This window comes from Aristolochia californica, unplaced genomic scaffold (assembly GCF_029961685.1).
Source record: "Aristolochia californica isolate CCGP_79_NKW_82.1479 unplaced genomic scaffold, dmAriCali1.0.hap1 SCAF_5, whole genome shotgun sequence".
In the NCBI taxonomy this organism is placed as follows: domain Eukaryota; kingdom Viridiplantae; phylum Streptophyta; class Magnoliopsida; order Piperales; family Aristolochiaceae; genus Aristolochia; species Aristolochia californica.
Genome location: NW_027182214.1, coordinates 41,150,486 through 41,166,243, shown reverse-complemented (window position 1 = coordinate 41,166,243; position 15,758 = coordinate 41,150,486). Strand labels below are relative to the sequence as shown.

At 37.3% G+C, this 15,758-nt stretch overlaps 1 protein-coding gene across 1 annotated transcript; it reads right to left on the bottom strand.

Annotated features, from left to right (window-relative positions):
* Positions 1 to 395: 395 nt before the first annotated feature.
* On the bottom strand, positions 396 to 4,428 carry LOC137965513 (asparagine synthetase [glutamine-hydrolyzing]-like). Its single transcript, XM_068811773.1, has 14 exons — positions 4,173 to 4,428; positions 3,324 to 3,462; positions 3,145 to 3,240; positions 2,861 to 3,002; positions 2,668 to 2,763; positions 2,472 to 2,566; positions 2,228 to 2,389; positions 2,059 to 2,139; positions 1,740 to 1,961; positions 1,507 to 1,641; positions 1,342 to 1,422; positions 1,162 to 1,248; positions 969 to 1,076; positions 396 to 876 (listed from the first exon to the last, which is right to left on the bottom strand). The coding sequence occupies exons 1-14, from the start codon at positions 4,250 to 4,252 to the stop codon at positions 622 to 624; spliced, it is 1,779 nt and encodes a 592-aa protein (XP_068667874.1). The 5' UTR covers positions 4,253 to 4,428; the 3' UTR covers positions 396 to 621.
* Between the last annotated feature and the right edge of the window lie 11,330 nt (positions 4,429 to 15,758).

The following is a 15,758-nucleotide window of genomic DNA, read 5'->3' as shown; positions in this document are numbered from 1 at the left end:
TCCTTATACTAGACTGAATACAGCCAGAAATGCCAAGCATCGGACTGCTGGTAATTTTGCTTTCTAATCTGTGTTTTTTAGTTAACCAAGCTGTCATGCAAGTTTTTCATCGTTAGATTTTGTCATGAATTGGGACTGGGTTGACAGAGAAGAAAGAAGAATAAACTGTGGAAGATGAAGATGACTCGATTCCTGAGGAGGAGAAGATGGATTTTGATCCCCAAAGCTGCAATGTTGTCAAAGGGAAATGGGCGTATGATAGATCAGCCGAGCCTCTGTACTCTGACGAGAGCTGCCCTTACCTGGACAAACAGGTCTCTTGTGTGAAGAATGGGCGACCGGATTCGGATTACCGTTATTGGGAATGGCAACCCAGTCGGAGCAGATTGCCAAGGTATACATCTGCCATGATTTTGTATATACAAGTAGCCATTGGAATAACACGGAAATTTTTGTGCTAACAGAGTCATTGGTAATATACTTGATTTGATTGCCAGAGGTTGACACAGTTCACCTATACATAACTGAGCATTAGCCGCTTCTGATAACATCTTACAAGCGAATATCTAACACAACAAGAAATACTTTTACAAATGGAAATTGCTTCGTCTGCCTCTGTCATTAGCTCCTAATAGCGACACCAGGGGCGCTGATTTCAACCTTCAGAGGTGTTGGCTGCAAGTTAATTATATTACTAGGGATAGAGATGTTGGCCACAGGGATAGCAGTGATGGGATCGTAGGCTGAAGCATGGACTCCAAGGGCAGCCCGACCTGAGGGATCAAGATTGTTCAACCACTGAGAGTCCCATTCAACAGCCTTAGCTGTGCTGCAAGCCACGCTTGGACCTCCTGGGACGGTTAGTTTTGCCGAGTTCTGAAAGCATCAATCCACCAGTGTTTAGTATGCTGTAGACTATTAGAACAACAAATTTGTTTCCCATCAGTTTAGCTTTTAAGAACATTTACCTGTGGGAAGAACCTTTCAAAGATCATTCTATAGTAGTAGGCCTCTTTGGTGGAAGGTGTATTGTGTGGAAAAATGTGAGCTGCATTCTGCATCATTTTGCCTGTCACCTGAAATTTCAAAGAACACATTTAGAGGAAAGAGAGAGAGAGAGAGAGAGTCAGAGAGAGAGAGAGAGAGAGAGAGAGAGAGTACATGGTCAGCTGCATGAGCCTTTAGGCCATCGATCCAGCTGTAGCCTACACCATCACTGAACTGCTCTTTCTGCCTGTATAGAATGTGCTGCAGAACCAAAATAATCCTCATGATTCAGATGTTCATGGATAAGTCTTATCTGATGGTTTAGAGATATAATGAAGAAGGAGATAATCTAACCTTAGGCAGATAAGGATTCTCTACGTCATCGAAAGCCTTCCTCAGAACCCACTTCTCCATCCGTCCAAGATCTGGTTTAATCTACAAGAAAAGAATACTAAATATGAAAACCCAAAGCCAGAAAAAATTTCAAACACAAATGAGAACCACATATCCGTAGGATACCATCTTCCATTCCGGATCAATATCCATTGCAACATTTATGAATTCCTTGTCCAAAAATGGCACTCGAGCCTCCAAACCCCAAGCAGAGGACGATTTGTTAGCCCTCAAGCAATCGTACTGGTGGAGGGCCTTGATCTGTCAATCATTACAGAAGTGTTAAAATATGGCACCCATCTTCGCTAAACCTTTCTTTCTTTTTTTAAACAACAGAGATCCATCACGAGATAGTCTACCTTGTGGCATGTCTCACGATGAAACTCTTCTTTGTTTGGTGCCTTGTGGAAGTAAAGATAGCCTCCGAAAACCTCATCAGAACCTTCCCCGGAAAGCACCATCTTTACACCCAAGGCTTTTATCTTCCGAGACATTAGAAACATGGGTGTGCTTGCCCTGATTGTCGTCACGTCGTACGATTCAATGTGGTAGATCACATCTTCAATTGCATCAATTCCATCCTGTAAAGCAAAAACAGAGACACACCCTGCAACTCATCATCTTTCATTCCCGCTTAACTCTTTATGTGTTTGTGCAAAGTTTTTCATCTTCCGGTACCTGAACAGTGAAGTGAAGCTCATGGTGAACAGTCCCCAGATACTCTGCCACCTCCTTTCCAGCCTTAAGGTCTGGTGAGCCCTGCAGGAGTAGCCAAGCTATTAGTTCTAATGCATATCAAAGCATGTGGATGATATTTCGTTTTCATCAAATGAAAATTAAGGCAAACCTCTAGTCCAATACAGAAGGAGTGTAGTTGTGTTCCCCATTGCTTGGCTGCCTTCGTCCCAGCCAAGTGACGAGCAGTAACAGCAGCGACTAGGGATGAATCAAGCCCTCCAGAGAGAAGGACACCAAAGGGGACATCGGTCATCAGCCTTTTAATAACAGACTGGAACAATAGGGGTTTTTATACATTAGATGGGAGTATTATCACAAGAAGGAGATTGTTTTTAGTAATAGTGCAGCCTTACATTTTCAAAAGCCTTTCTCAAGGCCATTGGGTCATATGGAGTGGAGGGAATAGCCTCAGAGAACCAAGGAGGGTTGTACCATCTTCGAAAGCCACCTGAAATAGTTTCCAACATACAAAATTCTCATTAACAACAAGAAAATTAGATGAATTTCTTTTATTTCAGAAAACCATGACTTCTCTCCACGATTCTTTACCTTCTTTGCTAGAGTAAAGATGGCCAGGAGGGAAAAACAAGAAATGTTCACAGTCATCATTAAGCCCTTTCATTTCAGATGAAATCCAAACGGAGCCTGCAGTAAATCAATGGAATCATGACCTCGAATTTGAAGTCAATCTGCATAGGATGCAGTAAAGAAACAGGGGACCTAAGTAGAAGATTGATGTTACCGTCGAGTCCCCAGCCAACATAGAGGGAGGTGATCCCGATAGCATCACGAGCAACAATGAAGCTGTTGTCGCGAGTATCCAGCAAGACGAATGAGAAAATTCCATCCAGCATGTCAATAAAATCTTCCCCATATTCCTCGTACTAAAGAGTAAAAAGAGCAAAGAAGGAAATTTGGACACAATTCAGCTCTCTAAAAGTATCACAAAGGAGGAAACACACTTAAATCCTCGACAAAAAGCTGGAAAGAGACCAAGAAATGGAAAAGAGAAACAGAGTAACTTACCAAATGGGCAATAACCTCACAATCACTTCCAGTTCGGAATTTGTGATTGGACAGACGTTTCCTGAGCTCCTCGTGGTTATAAATCTCTCCATTGACCTGTTTTTTTAGCACAATTAGAGCACAGAACTGGAGATCTAAACAGAGTCCGTAAGAAAATATGTAGAAGGTGTCCTCAGTACCGTAACGACGATCGACTTGTCCTCGTTGAAGAGAGGTTGATCACCGGAAGCGGGATCAATAACTGCTAGCCTTTGATGGGCCAGATAGTTGTCCTTGTGCTGATAGATTCCACTCCAGTCGGGTCCACGGTGCTTCAATCTGAATAAAAAAGCTTATTTACGTGAAACACTAGACAAAGTTCAGAAAGTTAGAATTACTCATAAAAGACAAGAACAACAGTCAGACTTGTAGCGTTTTTGGGAACTTAGAGCACACGAGTGTGGTTTGATGAAACTCATACTGGTCGTCACATTCGTCCGTGAACGTTAGGTCGAGAAGGGGAAGAAACAAACTGCCTGTCGTAGTTCTCGCGAGAGAACGGGTGTTTTGGGCTTTAATAGTAGATATGTGGCAAGCTTTGGAGCCATCTTCAACGAGGTTAGACAATATGCTATCCCATGATCTGAAGAAGACATCGCGAGAAGTTTTGTTTTTTTTTCTTTCTCCGGCTTTCCATTTATTTTTGCGACGCGACGAAACGTAACCTCAGTAAACTTGCATAGCAGCTTTTTAATCATGTTAAAAAATGAACGCATTAAAATTCAAATGAGAGAAAAAGGAGATGAAACGGAAAGATTAAAGCAGGAGAAGAGGCTGGGATATCCGTTAGCCAAGTGACTAGATGATCGAACAAAAGGCTGGGATATCCGTGAGCTAAGTGACTTAGATGATCGAAGAACCAGATTCAAGTCATGCTTTGGTCGAGCTCTCAGAAGATCATGCATGACACATTTCAGATCCGTTCCTCAAGCAATTTAACAATAAAGCATGAATCCGCAAAAGGTGAGTAAAAAATAAGGGAGAATTGCCTGCGAGAGAGCTCAAGCACCCGGACTCGCTTCGCCTGGGAATCATCAGAGCAACCCAGAACAGCTAGTATTCCACACATGCTGCTGCAGCTGTTAGTTCGCCGGGTTCGTTACAGGAGACACACGGAGAAGAAAGAGGGAGGGGAGACTGGAGAGACCGAGCGGAAGGAGGAAGAAAGAGATAATCCTAGTCAAATAAAGGATACGGGGGAGGGGAGCGACGAAAATGGAGGCGATTCGTGTGCGGATAAAAGCTAGTGAGGGAAACTTTCCTATCTTTTCTGGAACTGAAGCAGTCGGGGCCGTCTATTTATAGCAAAACTCAGGGAGTGTTTCAAGCGGCGCCGCTCCATCGCGTCAGAGACAGAAAAGGTGGCCTCATCGTCAGAGTCGCTCAGCTTTAGCCACGTATCCTTCCACTCTTCACGTTTTCCAATAATTCCGAAGAGTTTATCCGGATGCTGACTCATCACCTCATCCGGTCAATTACCCGATTAAAAGAAGATAAATCTAACGGTTCGCGTGGTGTACGACTGGCCCCACATCGTCCTTGACTAACCACACGTGGCACGAATCTGTAAATTTTTACTGCCGATAGGCCGTACGATTCACAGGGTAATTCATTTTCCGAGCGCTGAAGATATGTTTGACTTTTCTCATTTCTCTCCCCTTTTTTTTCTCTAAATAGGTTTAAATAAGTGGGAAATGTAATTATATTTTAAGATTATTTTTATTTTTCATAGAGTGAAAATAAAAAAATAAAAAAATAAAATAAAAGAAATTAGTAGTTTAATTAATAAATTTAAGAAAAAAAAACACTAGTGGGAAAAAGACAGATGAAAGGGTCCCATCACAGGATGTCATGCATGTGCATTACACGTGTAAAGGGCCCCACAAGGAGCATTTAGGGACGAGTCACGCCTGACCACGTCCTTCTCAATCATAAACTTGCACGCTATTCAATTTGGAATGTACATTCGGCGACTCCAATGAAACAACTCCGCTTTTTCTCTTCTTTTTGTTTTTTATGTTTTTTTTTTTTCTTCTTTCCTCTTGCAGTAACACGTAGGTGTGGGGCAGGGGTCGATTGTTCAGTTCACGTTGGATTTTTGCAATGGACGGAGGGGATCGGCCTGGAGTGGAGCAATCATGCGTCAATTCAATGGAGTTGGTGATCAGATGCTTTTTTAAAACGTTTTTTGTGGCTGTGAAGTGTAAGGTTGGCGTGTCACAAACTTGTATGTTACCATCAATCGCTTCTAAATTAATCTAATACGCTAGTTGAGGGATTATTATTATTATTATTATTATTATTTTATAAATTTTGCTTTGCATTTTGGCCGCGTCTGAACCAACATATGTTCGAGTTTGGCATGATCTGAATACTTTGAATTTGAGATCGAGTCCAAATTTTTTAATTAAGTTTGAGTTCAAACTCGATCTGGGTTCGATCTTTAACCTATATTTAAACTATAAAAATTAAAAAATTAAAAAATATTGTGATGAACTTAGTACTATTGAACTACAATCTATCAAAGAGAAATCCAAGACTTTGATAGAACTAAAAGAAAAAATAAATACCTCCATTAATAGTATTTATTTTATTAACAAATAATAACATTAGATATTGAAGAGACCCAAAAAGGCCTGAATTATCGATTGTCTTTGAAGTTTGAGGTAAATAATAATAATTATCAATAAACTAAATAGGGAATTGACGAGAACAATTAGATTAAATGATATTTTCGTAAAAATTTGATCTAGAGAGCCAAACTTATTTCGAGGTCAAACTGTTTACAAGCCAGTTTGAATCGGTACCACATGATATTTTTATGATTCTATGAAAACAAAATAATGAAAAAAACATGTTTTCTTTGACCCATTTTTCAGTAGAATTTTTATTCATTAAAAAATTCAGATTATGTCGGAAAAGTCCTCGACAGATGCAGCAATTTCTCCAAATCCCAAAATATCATCTAAATAATAGGCCAAGTCAGCTTATCTTTTTCGGTTATCGCATTGGCATGTGAAAAACACGTTATTGTGGGCCATTCTTGGCATTCCGTGGGCTCCACTTCCTCCCACCAATGATGTTGGAGATACACTAATATATATGCTGCAATAGGTAATAATTAAATAACTATATCAAGCATCAAACAACGTAAACAAACGAAGATTCTATTTATCCTGGGTAACGCGACGGGCGACAGATTCCTTTTCCAACTACCGCCAATAATGTCCGTTGATGATGTCATTAGAGGCGTCAATTAATCATTAAACTATGTGAAAAGTGGGCATAATTATATTTGGTCTTCACAATGCATCTCATCAAATTATTTAACGTTCATTTTATTTAATGCAAAGTGGTTAATGTTTATTGCTACTTTGTTTCATAGCCAATTAGAGTCATGGCTTCCACTTTGTCTTTATATACCATCTTTGTGTTACTTGAGGAGAGTATATACCACCGTGACTTGTGGTCCCTAGTTTTTTACGAATTTAAATGTTATAAATTTGTTTTTTTCTTGTGAACACAACTGTATGTGCTTCAATTGAGGGGAAACACCGTCGATAAGGTTTTTGTGGTGCCATTTTCATCAAATTAATAGCCCCCCAAAACCATCTTAGAGTCATATAAATTTGTTTTTATTTTAAAGAAATTAATAAATTTTTTAAAAGGGTTGATGCTCTAAGTGCTCCTTGGACTTTTCTTTTCCTTATGTTCCCTACTTGTAGGCTTACATGACATATTACCTCATCCCTAATGTGATAATCGATCTGTGTCTCCTCACATCACATCAGGGTAAATTTTCCCAACCCTTGTTCTCTCTCGCAGTTGGCTTTAACATTCCATTGCGTGTTGAAGTGGACAAGCATCCACTACCGATAATGCACTTTGAAGTTTCCTTCCAAGTTGGTTAACTGCTTTGATGCTGGAGAAACATAAGAAATTAACAGGTCTGAAATCATTATCCAAGACGAACCTTTTCCTATTTTCTGGACAGATTCTGCCTCAATTGCTTCTCCCCACCTTTCTTTGTTTTGGGCATTGGCTACTCTTTCGCCGACCTTCCTATCTCCTTGGTTTTTTCTCCATGTAAAAAAGTTTTCTAATGGGTAGTTGCTTGACTGAATCTCCACGAAATGAAAGGCGCTGAAGATGATAATGGAATGATTAAAGCTTTCCATCTTCCAAAAGACTTAGAGGTGCACAATTGACTACACAAGCACATCTCTTGGCTTATCCCCTTCATGGTTTTCTATTCCTGGCCACAGAGGGATCCTTTGTATTTTGGCAGCTTGCCAAGCAAATGGAAGAGCCGTCCACGTCTCTGAGTGCATTCAGCAAAAACAGAGATGTTGAATGAAGCAGAAGAGTGCCCATCTGCGTCCGCTGTGAGATCGAAACTCCACCTCCCGTCCTCGTTAGGATAACTGTTCGCGGTTCTGGTTTTTGGCACACTTTTCAAATCCTTGAAAAAGACACACTGAGAGTGAGCGGTAGAAGATAGTGGATTTGGGACTACAGAAACAGACTTGCTTGTCCCATTTAAGTTATTATTGAAGCAAGTGAGGATACGTCTCCTAGAGGTAACTCTACCAAACCCTAAAGGACCGTGCATTAAGGCCAGTACTATTTGTTAGCCTGGGTGAGTTGGAGGCATCTATTTCATTTTTATTCTGCAAAATATATAACTCAAGTATTTTAGAGTGGAGTCCTCTATTTATTCAATTACGAATCTATTTAGTCTTAGGATCCTGGTATTACGAAGTTAAGGAGTTTAAGGGTTGGAAGGTGCAAGCGAGAGGAAGAGAACTCGAAGAGGATGAGAGGTAAGAATAGAACTCGAGTGACATAGAAGAGAAGGCTGGTTAGAGTTTTCAATAAACCCTAAACACTCCTTTTACTCCTTTATAATAGCTTAAGTTCAAAGATTACACATAACTGTCGTTTACACTAAGGGGGGGTTAGTCCACAATGAACTTGAATTGAAGTGAAGAATTGAATAGAACTGAAATGAATTGATTCAACTTCAACTCATGTTTGGGTGTCAGTGTAGACGAGTTCAAGTGGCTGAAAAACAGATTCGAGTGTTAGTGCCCCTAAATGAAAAGTAGTAACCTTTTATAATCTACTTAAATAGAACATATACCTAAACATATAATTAACCAAAATAAATGTGGTTACTACACATATAAGTGATTTAACGTGTAATATTATAATATATTAATATCTTAATTAATAAAAAACTATATTATATTACTTAATGATTATAGTTTATTATAAATTAAAAAAATAAATACGTGTGACTAGAATAAATTATACAAAATTAATAAAAAAATAAAAAATAAATAAGTGAATATAATAAATAAACCTAATGGTTTAATTAATTATAGCAATTGGATAATTAAACCAATTAATGATTACAATTTATTATAAATTAATATACTAATTACGTGTGACTAAAATAAATTATTTAAAATAAATAAAAAATTTAAAAATAACATAAACGAATATAATAAATAAATAAATTATTTTGTAATGACATAAGATATATTTTAACATTAAAACTCACTATTTTAATACAAAATAGAAAAATAAATATAAATAAATAAATATAGTAATTTATCAATAACATAATATATTTATTTACGTATTATTAATTAATAATATATTAACACAAAATGTAAATCCAGTGGTTTAAAGTTTATTATAATTAAACTAATTCATGATTAAAGTTTATTATAAATTAATATACTGATTACGTGTTATTAGAATAAATTTTTAAAAAGTGAAAAAAAAATAAAAAATAAAAAGTCGTCGTCGTCGAAGAGCCCTGCCGCAAAAGAGACCTTCGATTTCGGATTTCCCAGGCAGCTCCGAGACCTTTGAAACCGCCGCAAAATTCTGTTATGGTGTGAAGATCGACCTCACGGCAACAAATGTCCCTTCGTTGCTCTGCGTCGGCAAGGTTCCTGTCCTAATCCCTTCTCTGAAGCATCATAGACTCGGTAAGAACCCTAAAATCCCATGAATCGCTGATGCCGATGGCAGAAACCCTAGGCATTGCACAACGAGAGAGACAAGATGAATGAAGCTGGGGTGAGCGGAGAAAGCAGAGAGCGAAAACGAGAGGTGACGAGAGAAAGCAGAGAGAGCGAAGATGAGAGGAAGAAATGGGGCGAAAAAAATCGTCGGGAGACGAAGACTGAGGGAAAGGGAGAGGATAATAGCGAATGAGGATAATTTTTTCCTTTCGGGTGGGGGGAAGAAGCAACGCGCGTCGCACGAGGAAAGTGGATGATTCGCAAAATAGGTAGGAATCAGCTTTCCCCCATTTTTGCCTGAGCGAATGAAATGGTGTAATCTCACTTCAATTCAATTCTTTCTACACTAACGCCATAATTTGATGAACTTGGTAATGCGAGGGGAATTCATTCCACTTCATTGTGGACTAACCCCCCTAAGGGGTGGAAAAGAACTGAAAATATGACATAAATTACATTTATGCCATCCTTCTTATCTTATAACAAAGTTGATGGTGCAAAAAAGTTATACACTCCCAACTTGGAGCATGTTGTAGTTAATGTCTTAAAAGTATCAGGCTTTGTGAATATATAAAAAACTTGACCTTGTGAATAACACATATTCAAGGCTTGTAATACCAACTTGCAGTTTTTCTCCGACAAATTGACAATCAACCACAATGTGCTTTGTTTGTTAATGAAAGGCCATATTAGACACAATATGGATAGATGCTTGGTCAATGTAGTTTTATTGGAATGTCTTTGTTAAATCCCAATTTTGACAGGAGTGATTTCATACATATTAGTTTATTCACTACATGTGCCATGACCCTGTATTTAACTTCTGTGGTCGATCTGGTAATTTCATATTGCTTCTTGCTCTTCCAAGTTATGAGGTTTCCCCAACTAGAGTATAATAGTCTGAGGTAGACTTTCTATCATCAAGAGAACCTACCCAATCAACATTTGCAAAACTCTCAACATTAATATGACTCTGGCAAAAAGAATCCTTGTCCAGGTGATTTCTTTAGAAATCGGAGGATTTTCTCTAGAGCTTGTCAATGAGAACATTGAGGCTTATGTATGTATTGACTAACAACACTCACAACAAACGAAATATTAGGTTTCATTGTAATGAGATATATCAATTTTCCCATTAGCCTTTGGTACTTTTCAACGTCTACATTCTTTGTAAAACCAACACATAATAGGGTATTGGTGTCCAATAGGGTGTCGTCCCACATCTTTGTTTCATTCAGTAGATCAAACACATATTTTCTTTGTGATAAAACAATAACATGCCTAGATTGCATCACTTCAATTCCAAGAAAATATTGAAGGAGTCTCAAGTCTTTTTTTTTTCTTCTATATTTTGTACATAAGTTGATTTTAATTTGGCAAATACTTCATAAATCACTTTATGCAATAATAATATCATCAACGTAAACAACAAGGATCACAACGCCCATGGTGGTATGTTTGATAAAAAAATGAGTGATCAACCATACATCGGGAAAATCCAAACCGAAACATCTCTCAATTGAATATATCAAACAATAAATATTTTTGAAATTTTTATACCGACTCCCCCTGACAAAAAACCAGGTGGTTGATCCATATAAATATCCTTCTTAATATCACTGATAAGAAAAAAAATATTTTTAACATCAAGTTGATATACAAACTACTGAGAATTCACTACAAGGGATAGAAGAACACGTACCGAATTTAATTTGGCAATGAGGTGACTCTTTTTTCATAATCAATACCATAGCACTAAAAATATCCTTTAGCTACAATTCGAGCTTTATGTCATGCCATTGTGCCACCAAGATTATGTTTAGAAGAAAAAACCAATTACTTCTAACTGTCCTTTTCTATGGTAGCAACAATACCAATTACTAAGTTTGGTTTTCATACAAAACTGTCATATCCTCAACTATAGCTACTTTATAATATGGATGTTGAAGGACCTCTTAATAAGACTTAGGAAGAGTTACAGAAGAGAGAGATTAAAGAAATGTGCAACAAGTAGAGGGCAATCGATGAGTGGATAAAAAATTAGATAGAGGTGGAGAAGTGGATGGTTGGGTGCATAAATGTGGTTCCTTCGTAAGTGCAATAAGTCTAGTATCATATGTAGGGTCTAACATAATAAGTGAAGATGCAGGAGAACTCACCTCTGTAGGATTTGTAGATTCCATAGGAGGGTGTGTAGCCGATGAAGCAAAGGGATGGAAATCGTGGTGATCTATATTGGTCTCATCAGGAGGTTGCTTTATCAAATGATAGAAAACTTTGTTAAGGAGGTTTACAGTTGAAAGGTGCAAGCAAGAGGAAGGGAACTTGAAGTGGACGAGAGGAAAGAAGAGAAGTCTGGTTAGAGTTTTCAATAAACCCTAAGCACTCCTTTTACTCCTTTATAATTGCATAAGTTCAAATATCACACATAACTGTCGTTTACCCCAAGGGGGTGGAAAAAGAACTGAAAATGTGACATAAATTGCATGTATGCCATCCTTCTTATCTTAGAACAAAGTTGGTGGTGCAAAAACGTTATACACTCCCAACTTGGAGCATGTTGTAGTTAATGTCTTACAAGTAACGGGCTTTGTGAATATATAAAAAACTTGACCTTGTGAATAACACATATTCAAGGCTTATAATACCAACTTGCAGTTTTTCTCCGACAAAGTGACAATCAACCACAATGTGTTTTTTTTGTTAATGAAAGACCATATTAGACGCAATATGGATGGATGCTTGGTCAATTTAGTTTTATTGGAATGTCTCTATTAAATCCCAATTTTGAGAGAAGTGATTTCATGCATATTAGTTTACTTACTACATGTGTCATGACCCTGCATTTAACTTCTGCACTCAATTTGGTAATTGCATATTGCTTCTTGCTCTTCCAAGTTACGAAGTTTCCCCAACTAGAGTATAATTGTCTGAGGTTGACTTTCTATCATCAAGAAAACCTACCCAATCAACATTTGCAAAACTCTCAACATTAATATGACTCTGGCAATAAAAATCCTTTTCCAGGTGATTTCTTTAGATATCGGAGGATTTTATCTAGAGTTTGTCAATGAAAATATTGAGGCTTATGTATGTATTGAATAACAACATTCACAACAAATGAAATATTAGGTTTCGTTGTAATGAGATATAACAATTTTCCCTTTTGCTTTGGTACTTTTCAATGTCTACATTCTTTGTAGAACCAACACATAATAGGGGATGGTGTCCAACAGGGTGTCTGTGGGACGACACCCCAACGTCTTTGTTTCATTCAGTAGATCAAACACTTATTTTCTTTGTGATAAAACAATAACATGCCTAGATTGCATCACTTCAATTCCAAGAAAATATTGAAGGAGTCTCAAGTCTTTTTATTTTCTAAATTTTGTATATAAGTTGATTTTAATATGGCAAATACTTCATAAATCACTTTATGCAATAATAATATCATCAACATAAACAAAAGGGATCACAACGCCCACGGTGGTATGTTTGATAAAAAATGAGTGATCAACCATACATTGGGAAAAACTAAACCGAAACATCGCTCAGTTGAATATATCAAACCAAACACTTGGTGATTGTTTCAAACCCTATAAAGATTTTTGAAATTTGTATACCGACTCCCCCTCACAAAAAACCAGGTGGTTGATCCATATAAATATCCTTCTTAATATCACTATTAAGAAAAAAATATTTTTAACATCAAGTTGATATACAAACTACTGAGAATTCACTACAAGGGATAGAAGAACATGTACCGAATTTAATTTGTCCACAAGGTGAATCTTTTTTCATAATCAATACCATAACACTAAGAATATCCTTTAGCCACAATTCGAGTTTTATGTCATGCCATTGTGCCACCAAGATTATGTTTAGAAGAAAGAACCAATTACTTCTAACCGTCCTTTTCTATGGTGGCCACAATACAAATTACCAAGTTTGGTTTTCATACAAAACTATCATATCCTCATCTATAGCTGCTTTACATTCTGGATGTTGAACGACCTCTTAATAAGACTTAGGAAGAGGTACATAAGAGAGAGATGAAAGAAATGCACAACAAGTAGAGGGCAATCGATGAGTGGATAAAAAAATAGATAGAGGTGGAGAAGTGGATGGTTGGGTGCATGAATGTGGTTCCTTCCTAAGTGCAATAATTTTAGTATCATATGAAGGGTCAAACATAATAAGTGAAGATGCAGGAGAACTCACCTCAGTAGGATCTGTAGATTCCATAGGAGGGTGTGTAGCCGATGAAGCAAAGGGATGGAAATCGTGGTGATCTATGCTGGTCTCATCAGGAGGTTGCTTTATCAAATGATAGATAACTTTGTTAAGGAGGTTTAGAGTTGGAAGGTGCAAGCGAGAGGAAGGGAACTCGAAATGGACGAGAGGAAAGAAGAGAACTCGAGTGACATAGAAGAGAAGGCTGGTTAGAGTTTTCAATTAACCCTAAGCACTCCTTTTACTCCTTTATAATAGCTTAGGTTCAAAGATTACACGTAATTGTCGTTTACCCTAAGGGTGGAAAAAGAACTGAAAATATGACATAAATTACATGTATGCCATCCTTCTTATCTTATAACAAAGTTGGTGGTGCAAAAAGGTTATACACTCCCAACTTGAAGCATGTTGTAGTTAATGTCTTACAAGTAACGAGTATTCAAGGCATATAATACCAACTTGCAGTTTTTCTCCGACAAAGTGACAATCAACCACAATGTGCTTCTTTTTGTTAATGAAAGACCATATTAGACGCAATATGGATGGATGCTTGGTCAATTTAGTTTTATTGGAATGTGTATATTAAATCCAAATTTTGAGAAAAGTGATTTCATACATATTAGTTTACTTACTACATGTTCCATGACCCTGTATTTAACTTCTGCGCTCGATCTGGTAATTGCATAATGCTTCTTGCTCTTCCAAGTTATGAGGTTTCCCCAAATAGAGTACAATAGTCTGAGGTAGACTTTCTATCATCAAGAGAAGCTACCCCCATCAACATTTGCAAAACTCTCAACATTAATATGACACTGGCAATAAAAATCCTTGTCTAGGGGATTTCTTTAGATATCGGACGATTTTCTCTAGAGTTTGTCAATGAGAACTTTGAGGCTTATGTATGTATTGACTACAACACTCACAACAAACGAAATATTAGGTTTCGTTGTAATGAGATATAACAATTTTCCCATTAGCTTTTGGTACTGTTCAACGTCTACATTCTTTGTAGAACCAACACATAATAGGGTATTGGTGTCACCCAGGGTGTCTGTGGGACAACGCCCCAACGCCTATGTTTCATTCAGTAGATCAAACACATATTTTCTTTGTGATAAAATAATAACATGCCTAGGTTGCATCACTTCAATTCCAAGAAAATATTGAAGGAGTCTCAAGTCTTTTTTCTCTCTAAATTTTGTACATAAGTTGATTTTAATCTGGAAAATACTTCATAAATCACTTTATGCAATAATAATATCATCAACGTAAACAACAAGGATCACAATGCTCATGGTGGTATGTTTGATAAAAAATGAGTGATCAACCTTACATCGGGAAAAACCAAACTGAAACATTGTTTGGTTGAATATATCATACCAAGCACTAGGTGATTGTTTCAACCCATATAAAGATTTTTAAAATTTGTATACCGACTCCCCCTCACAAAAAACCAGGTGGTTGATCCATATAAATATCCTTCTTAATATCACTATTAAGAAAAAAATATTTTTAACATCAAGTTGATATACAAACTACTGAGAATTCACTAGAAGGGATAGAAGCACACGTATCGAATTTAATTTGGCTACGAGGTGAATCTTTTTTCATAATCAATACCATAGCACTAAGAATATCCTTTAGCCTCAATTCGTGTTTTATGTCATGCCTTTGTGCCACCAAGATTATGTTTAGAAGATAAAACCAATTACTTCTAACCATCCTTTTCTATGGTGGTAACAATACCAATTACCAAGTTTGGTTTTCATACAAAACTATCATATCCTCATCTATAGCTGCTTTACATTCTAGATGTTGAACGGCTTCCAAATAAGACTTAGGAAGAGGTACAAAAGAGAGAGATGAAAGAAATGTGCAACAAGTAGGGGGCAATCGATGAGTGGATAAAAAAATAGATAGAGGTGGAGAAGTGGATGGTTGGGTGTATGAATGTGGTTCCTTCCTAAGTGCAATAAGTCTTGTATCATATGAAGGGTCAAACATAATAATTGAAGATGCAGGAGAACTCACCTCAGTAGGATCTATAGATTCCATAGGAGGGTGTGTAGCCGATGAAGCAAAAGGATGGAAATCGTGGGGATCTATGTTGGTCTCATCACGAGGTTGCTTTATCAAATGATATATAAACCTAGAGTTGGGACACAACAATTCATCTAAAAATTGAACAGATCATTTGGAAGAGATTGACAAAGAACTTATCGAACCAATCTATATAGGTGTTTGATCAATGAAACCTTTCAATAAGGAATAAAATTGACCTCGATTATTGTCATTGAGGCCCAC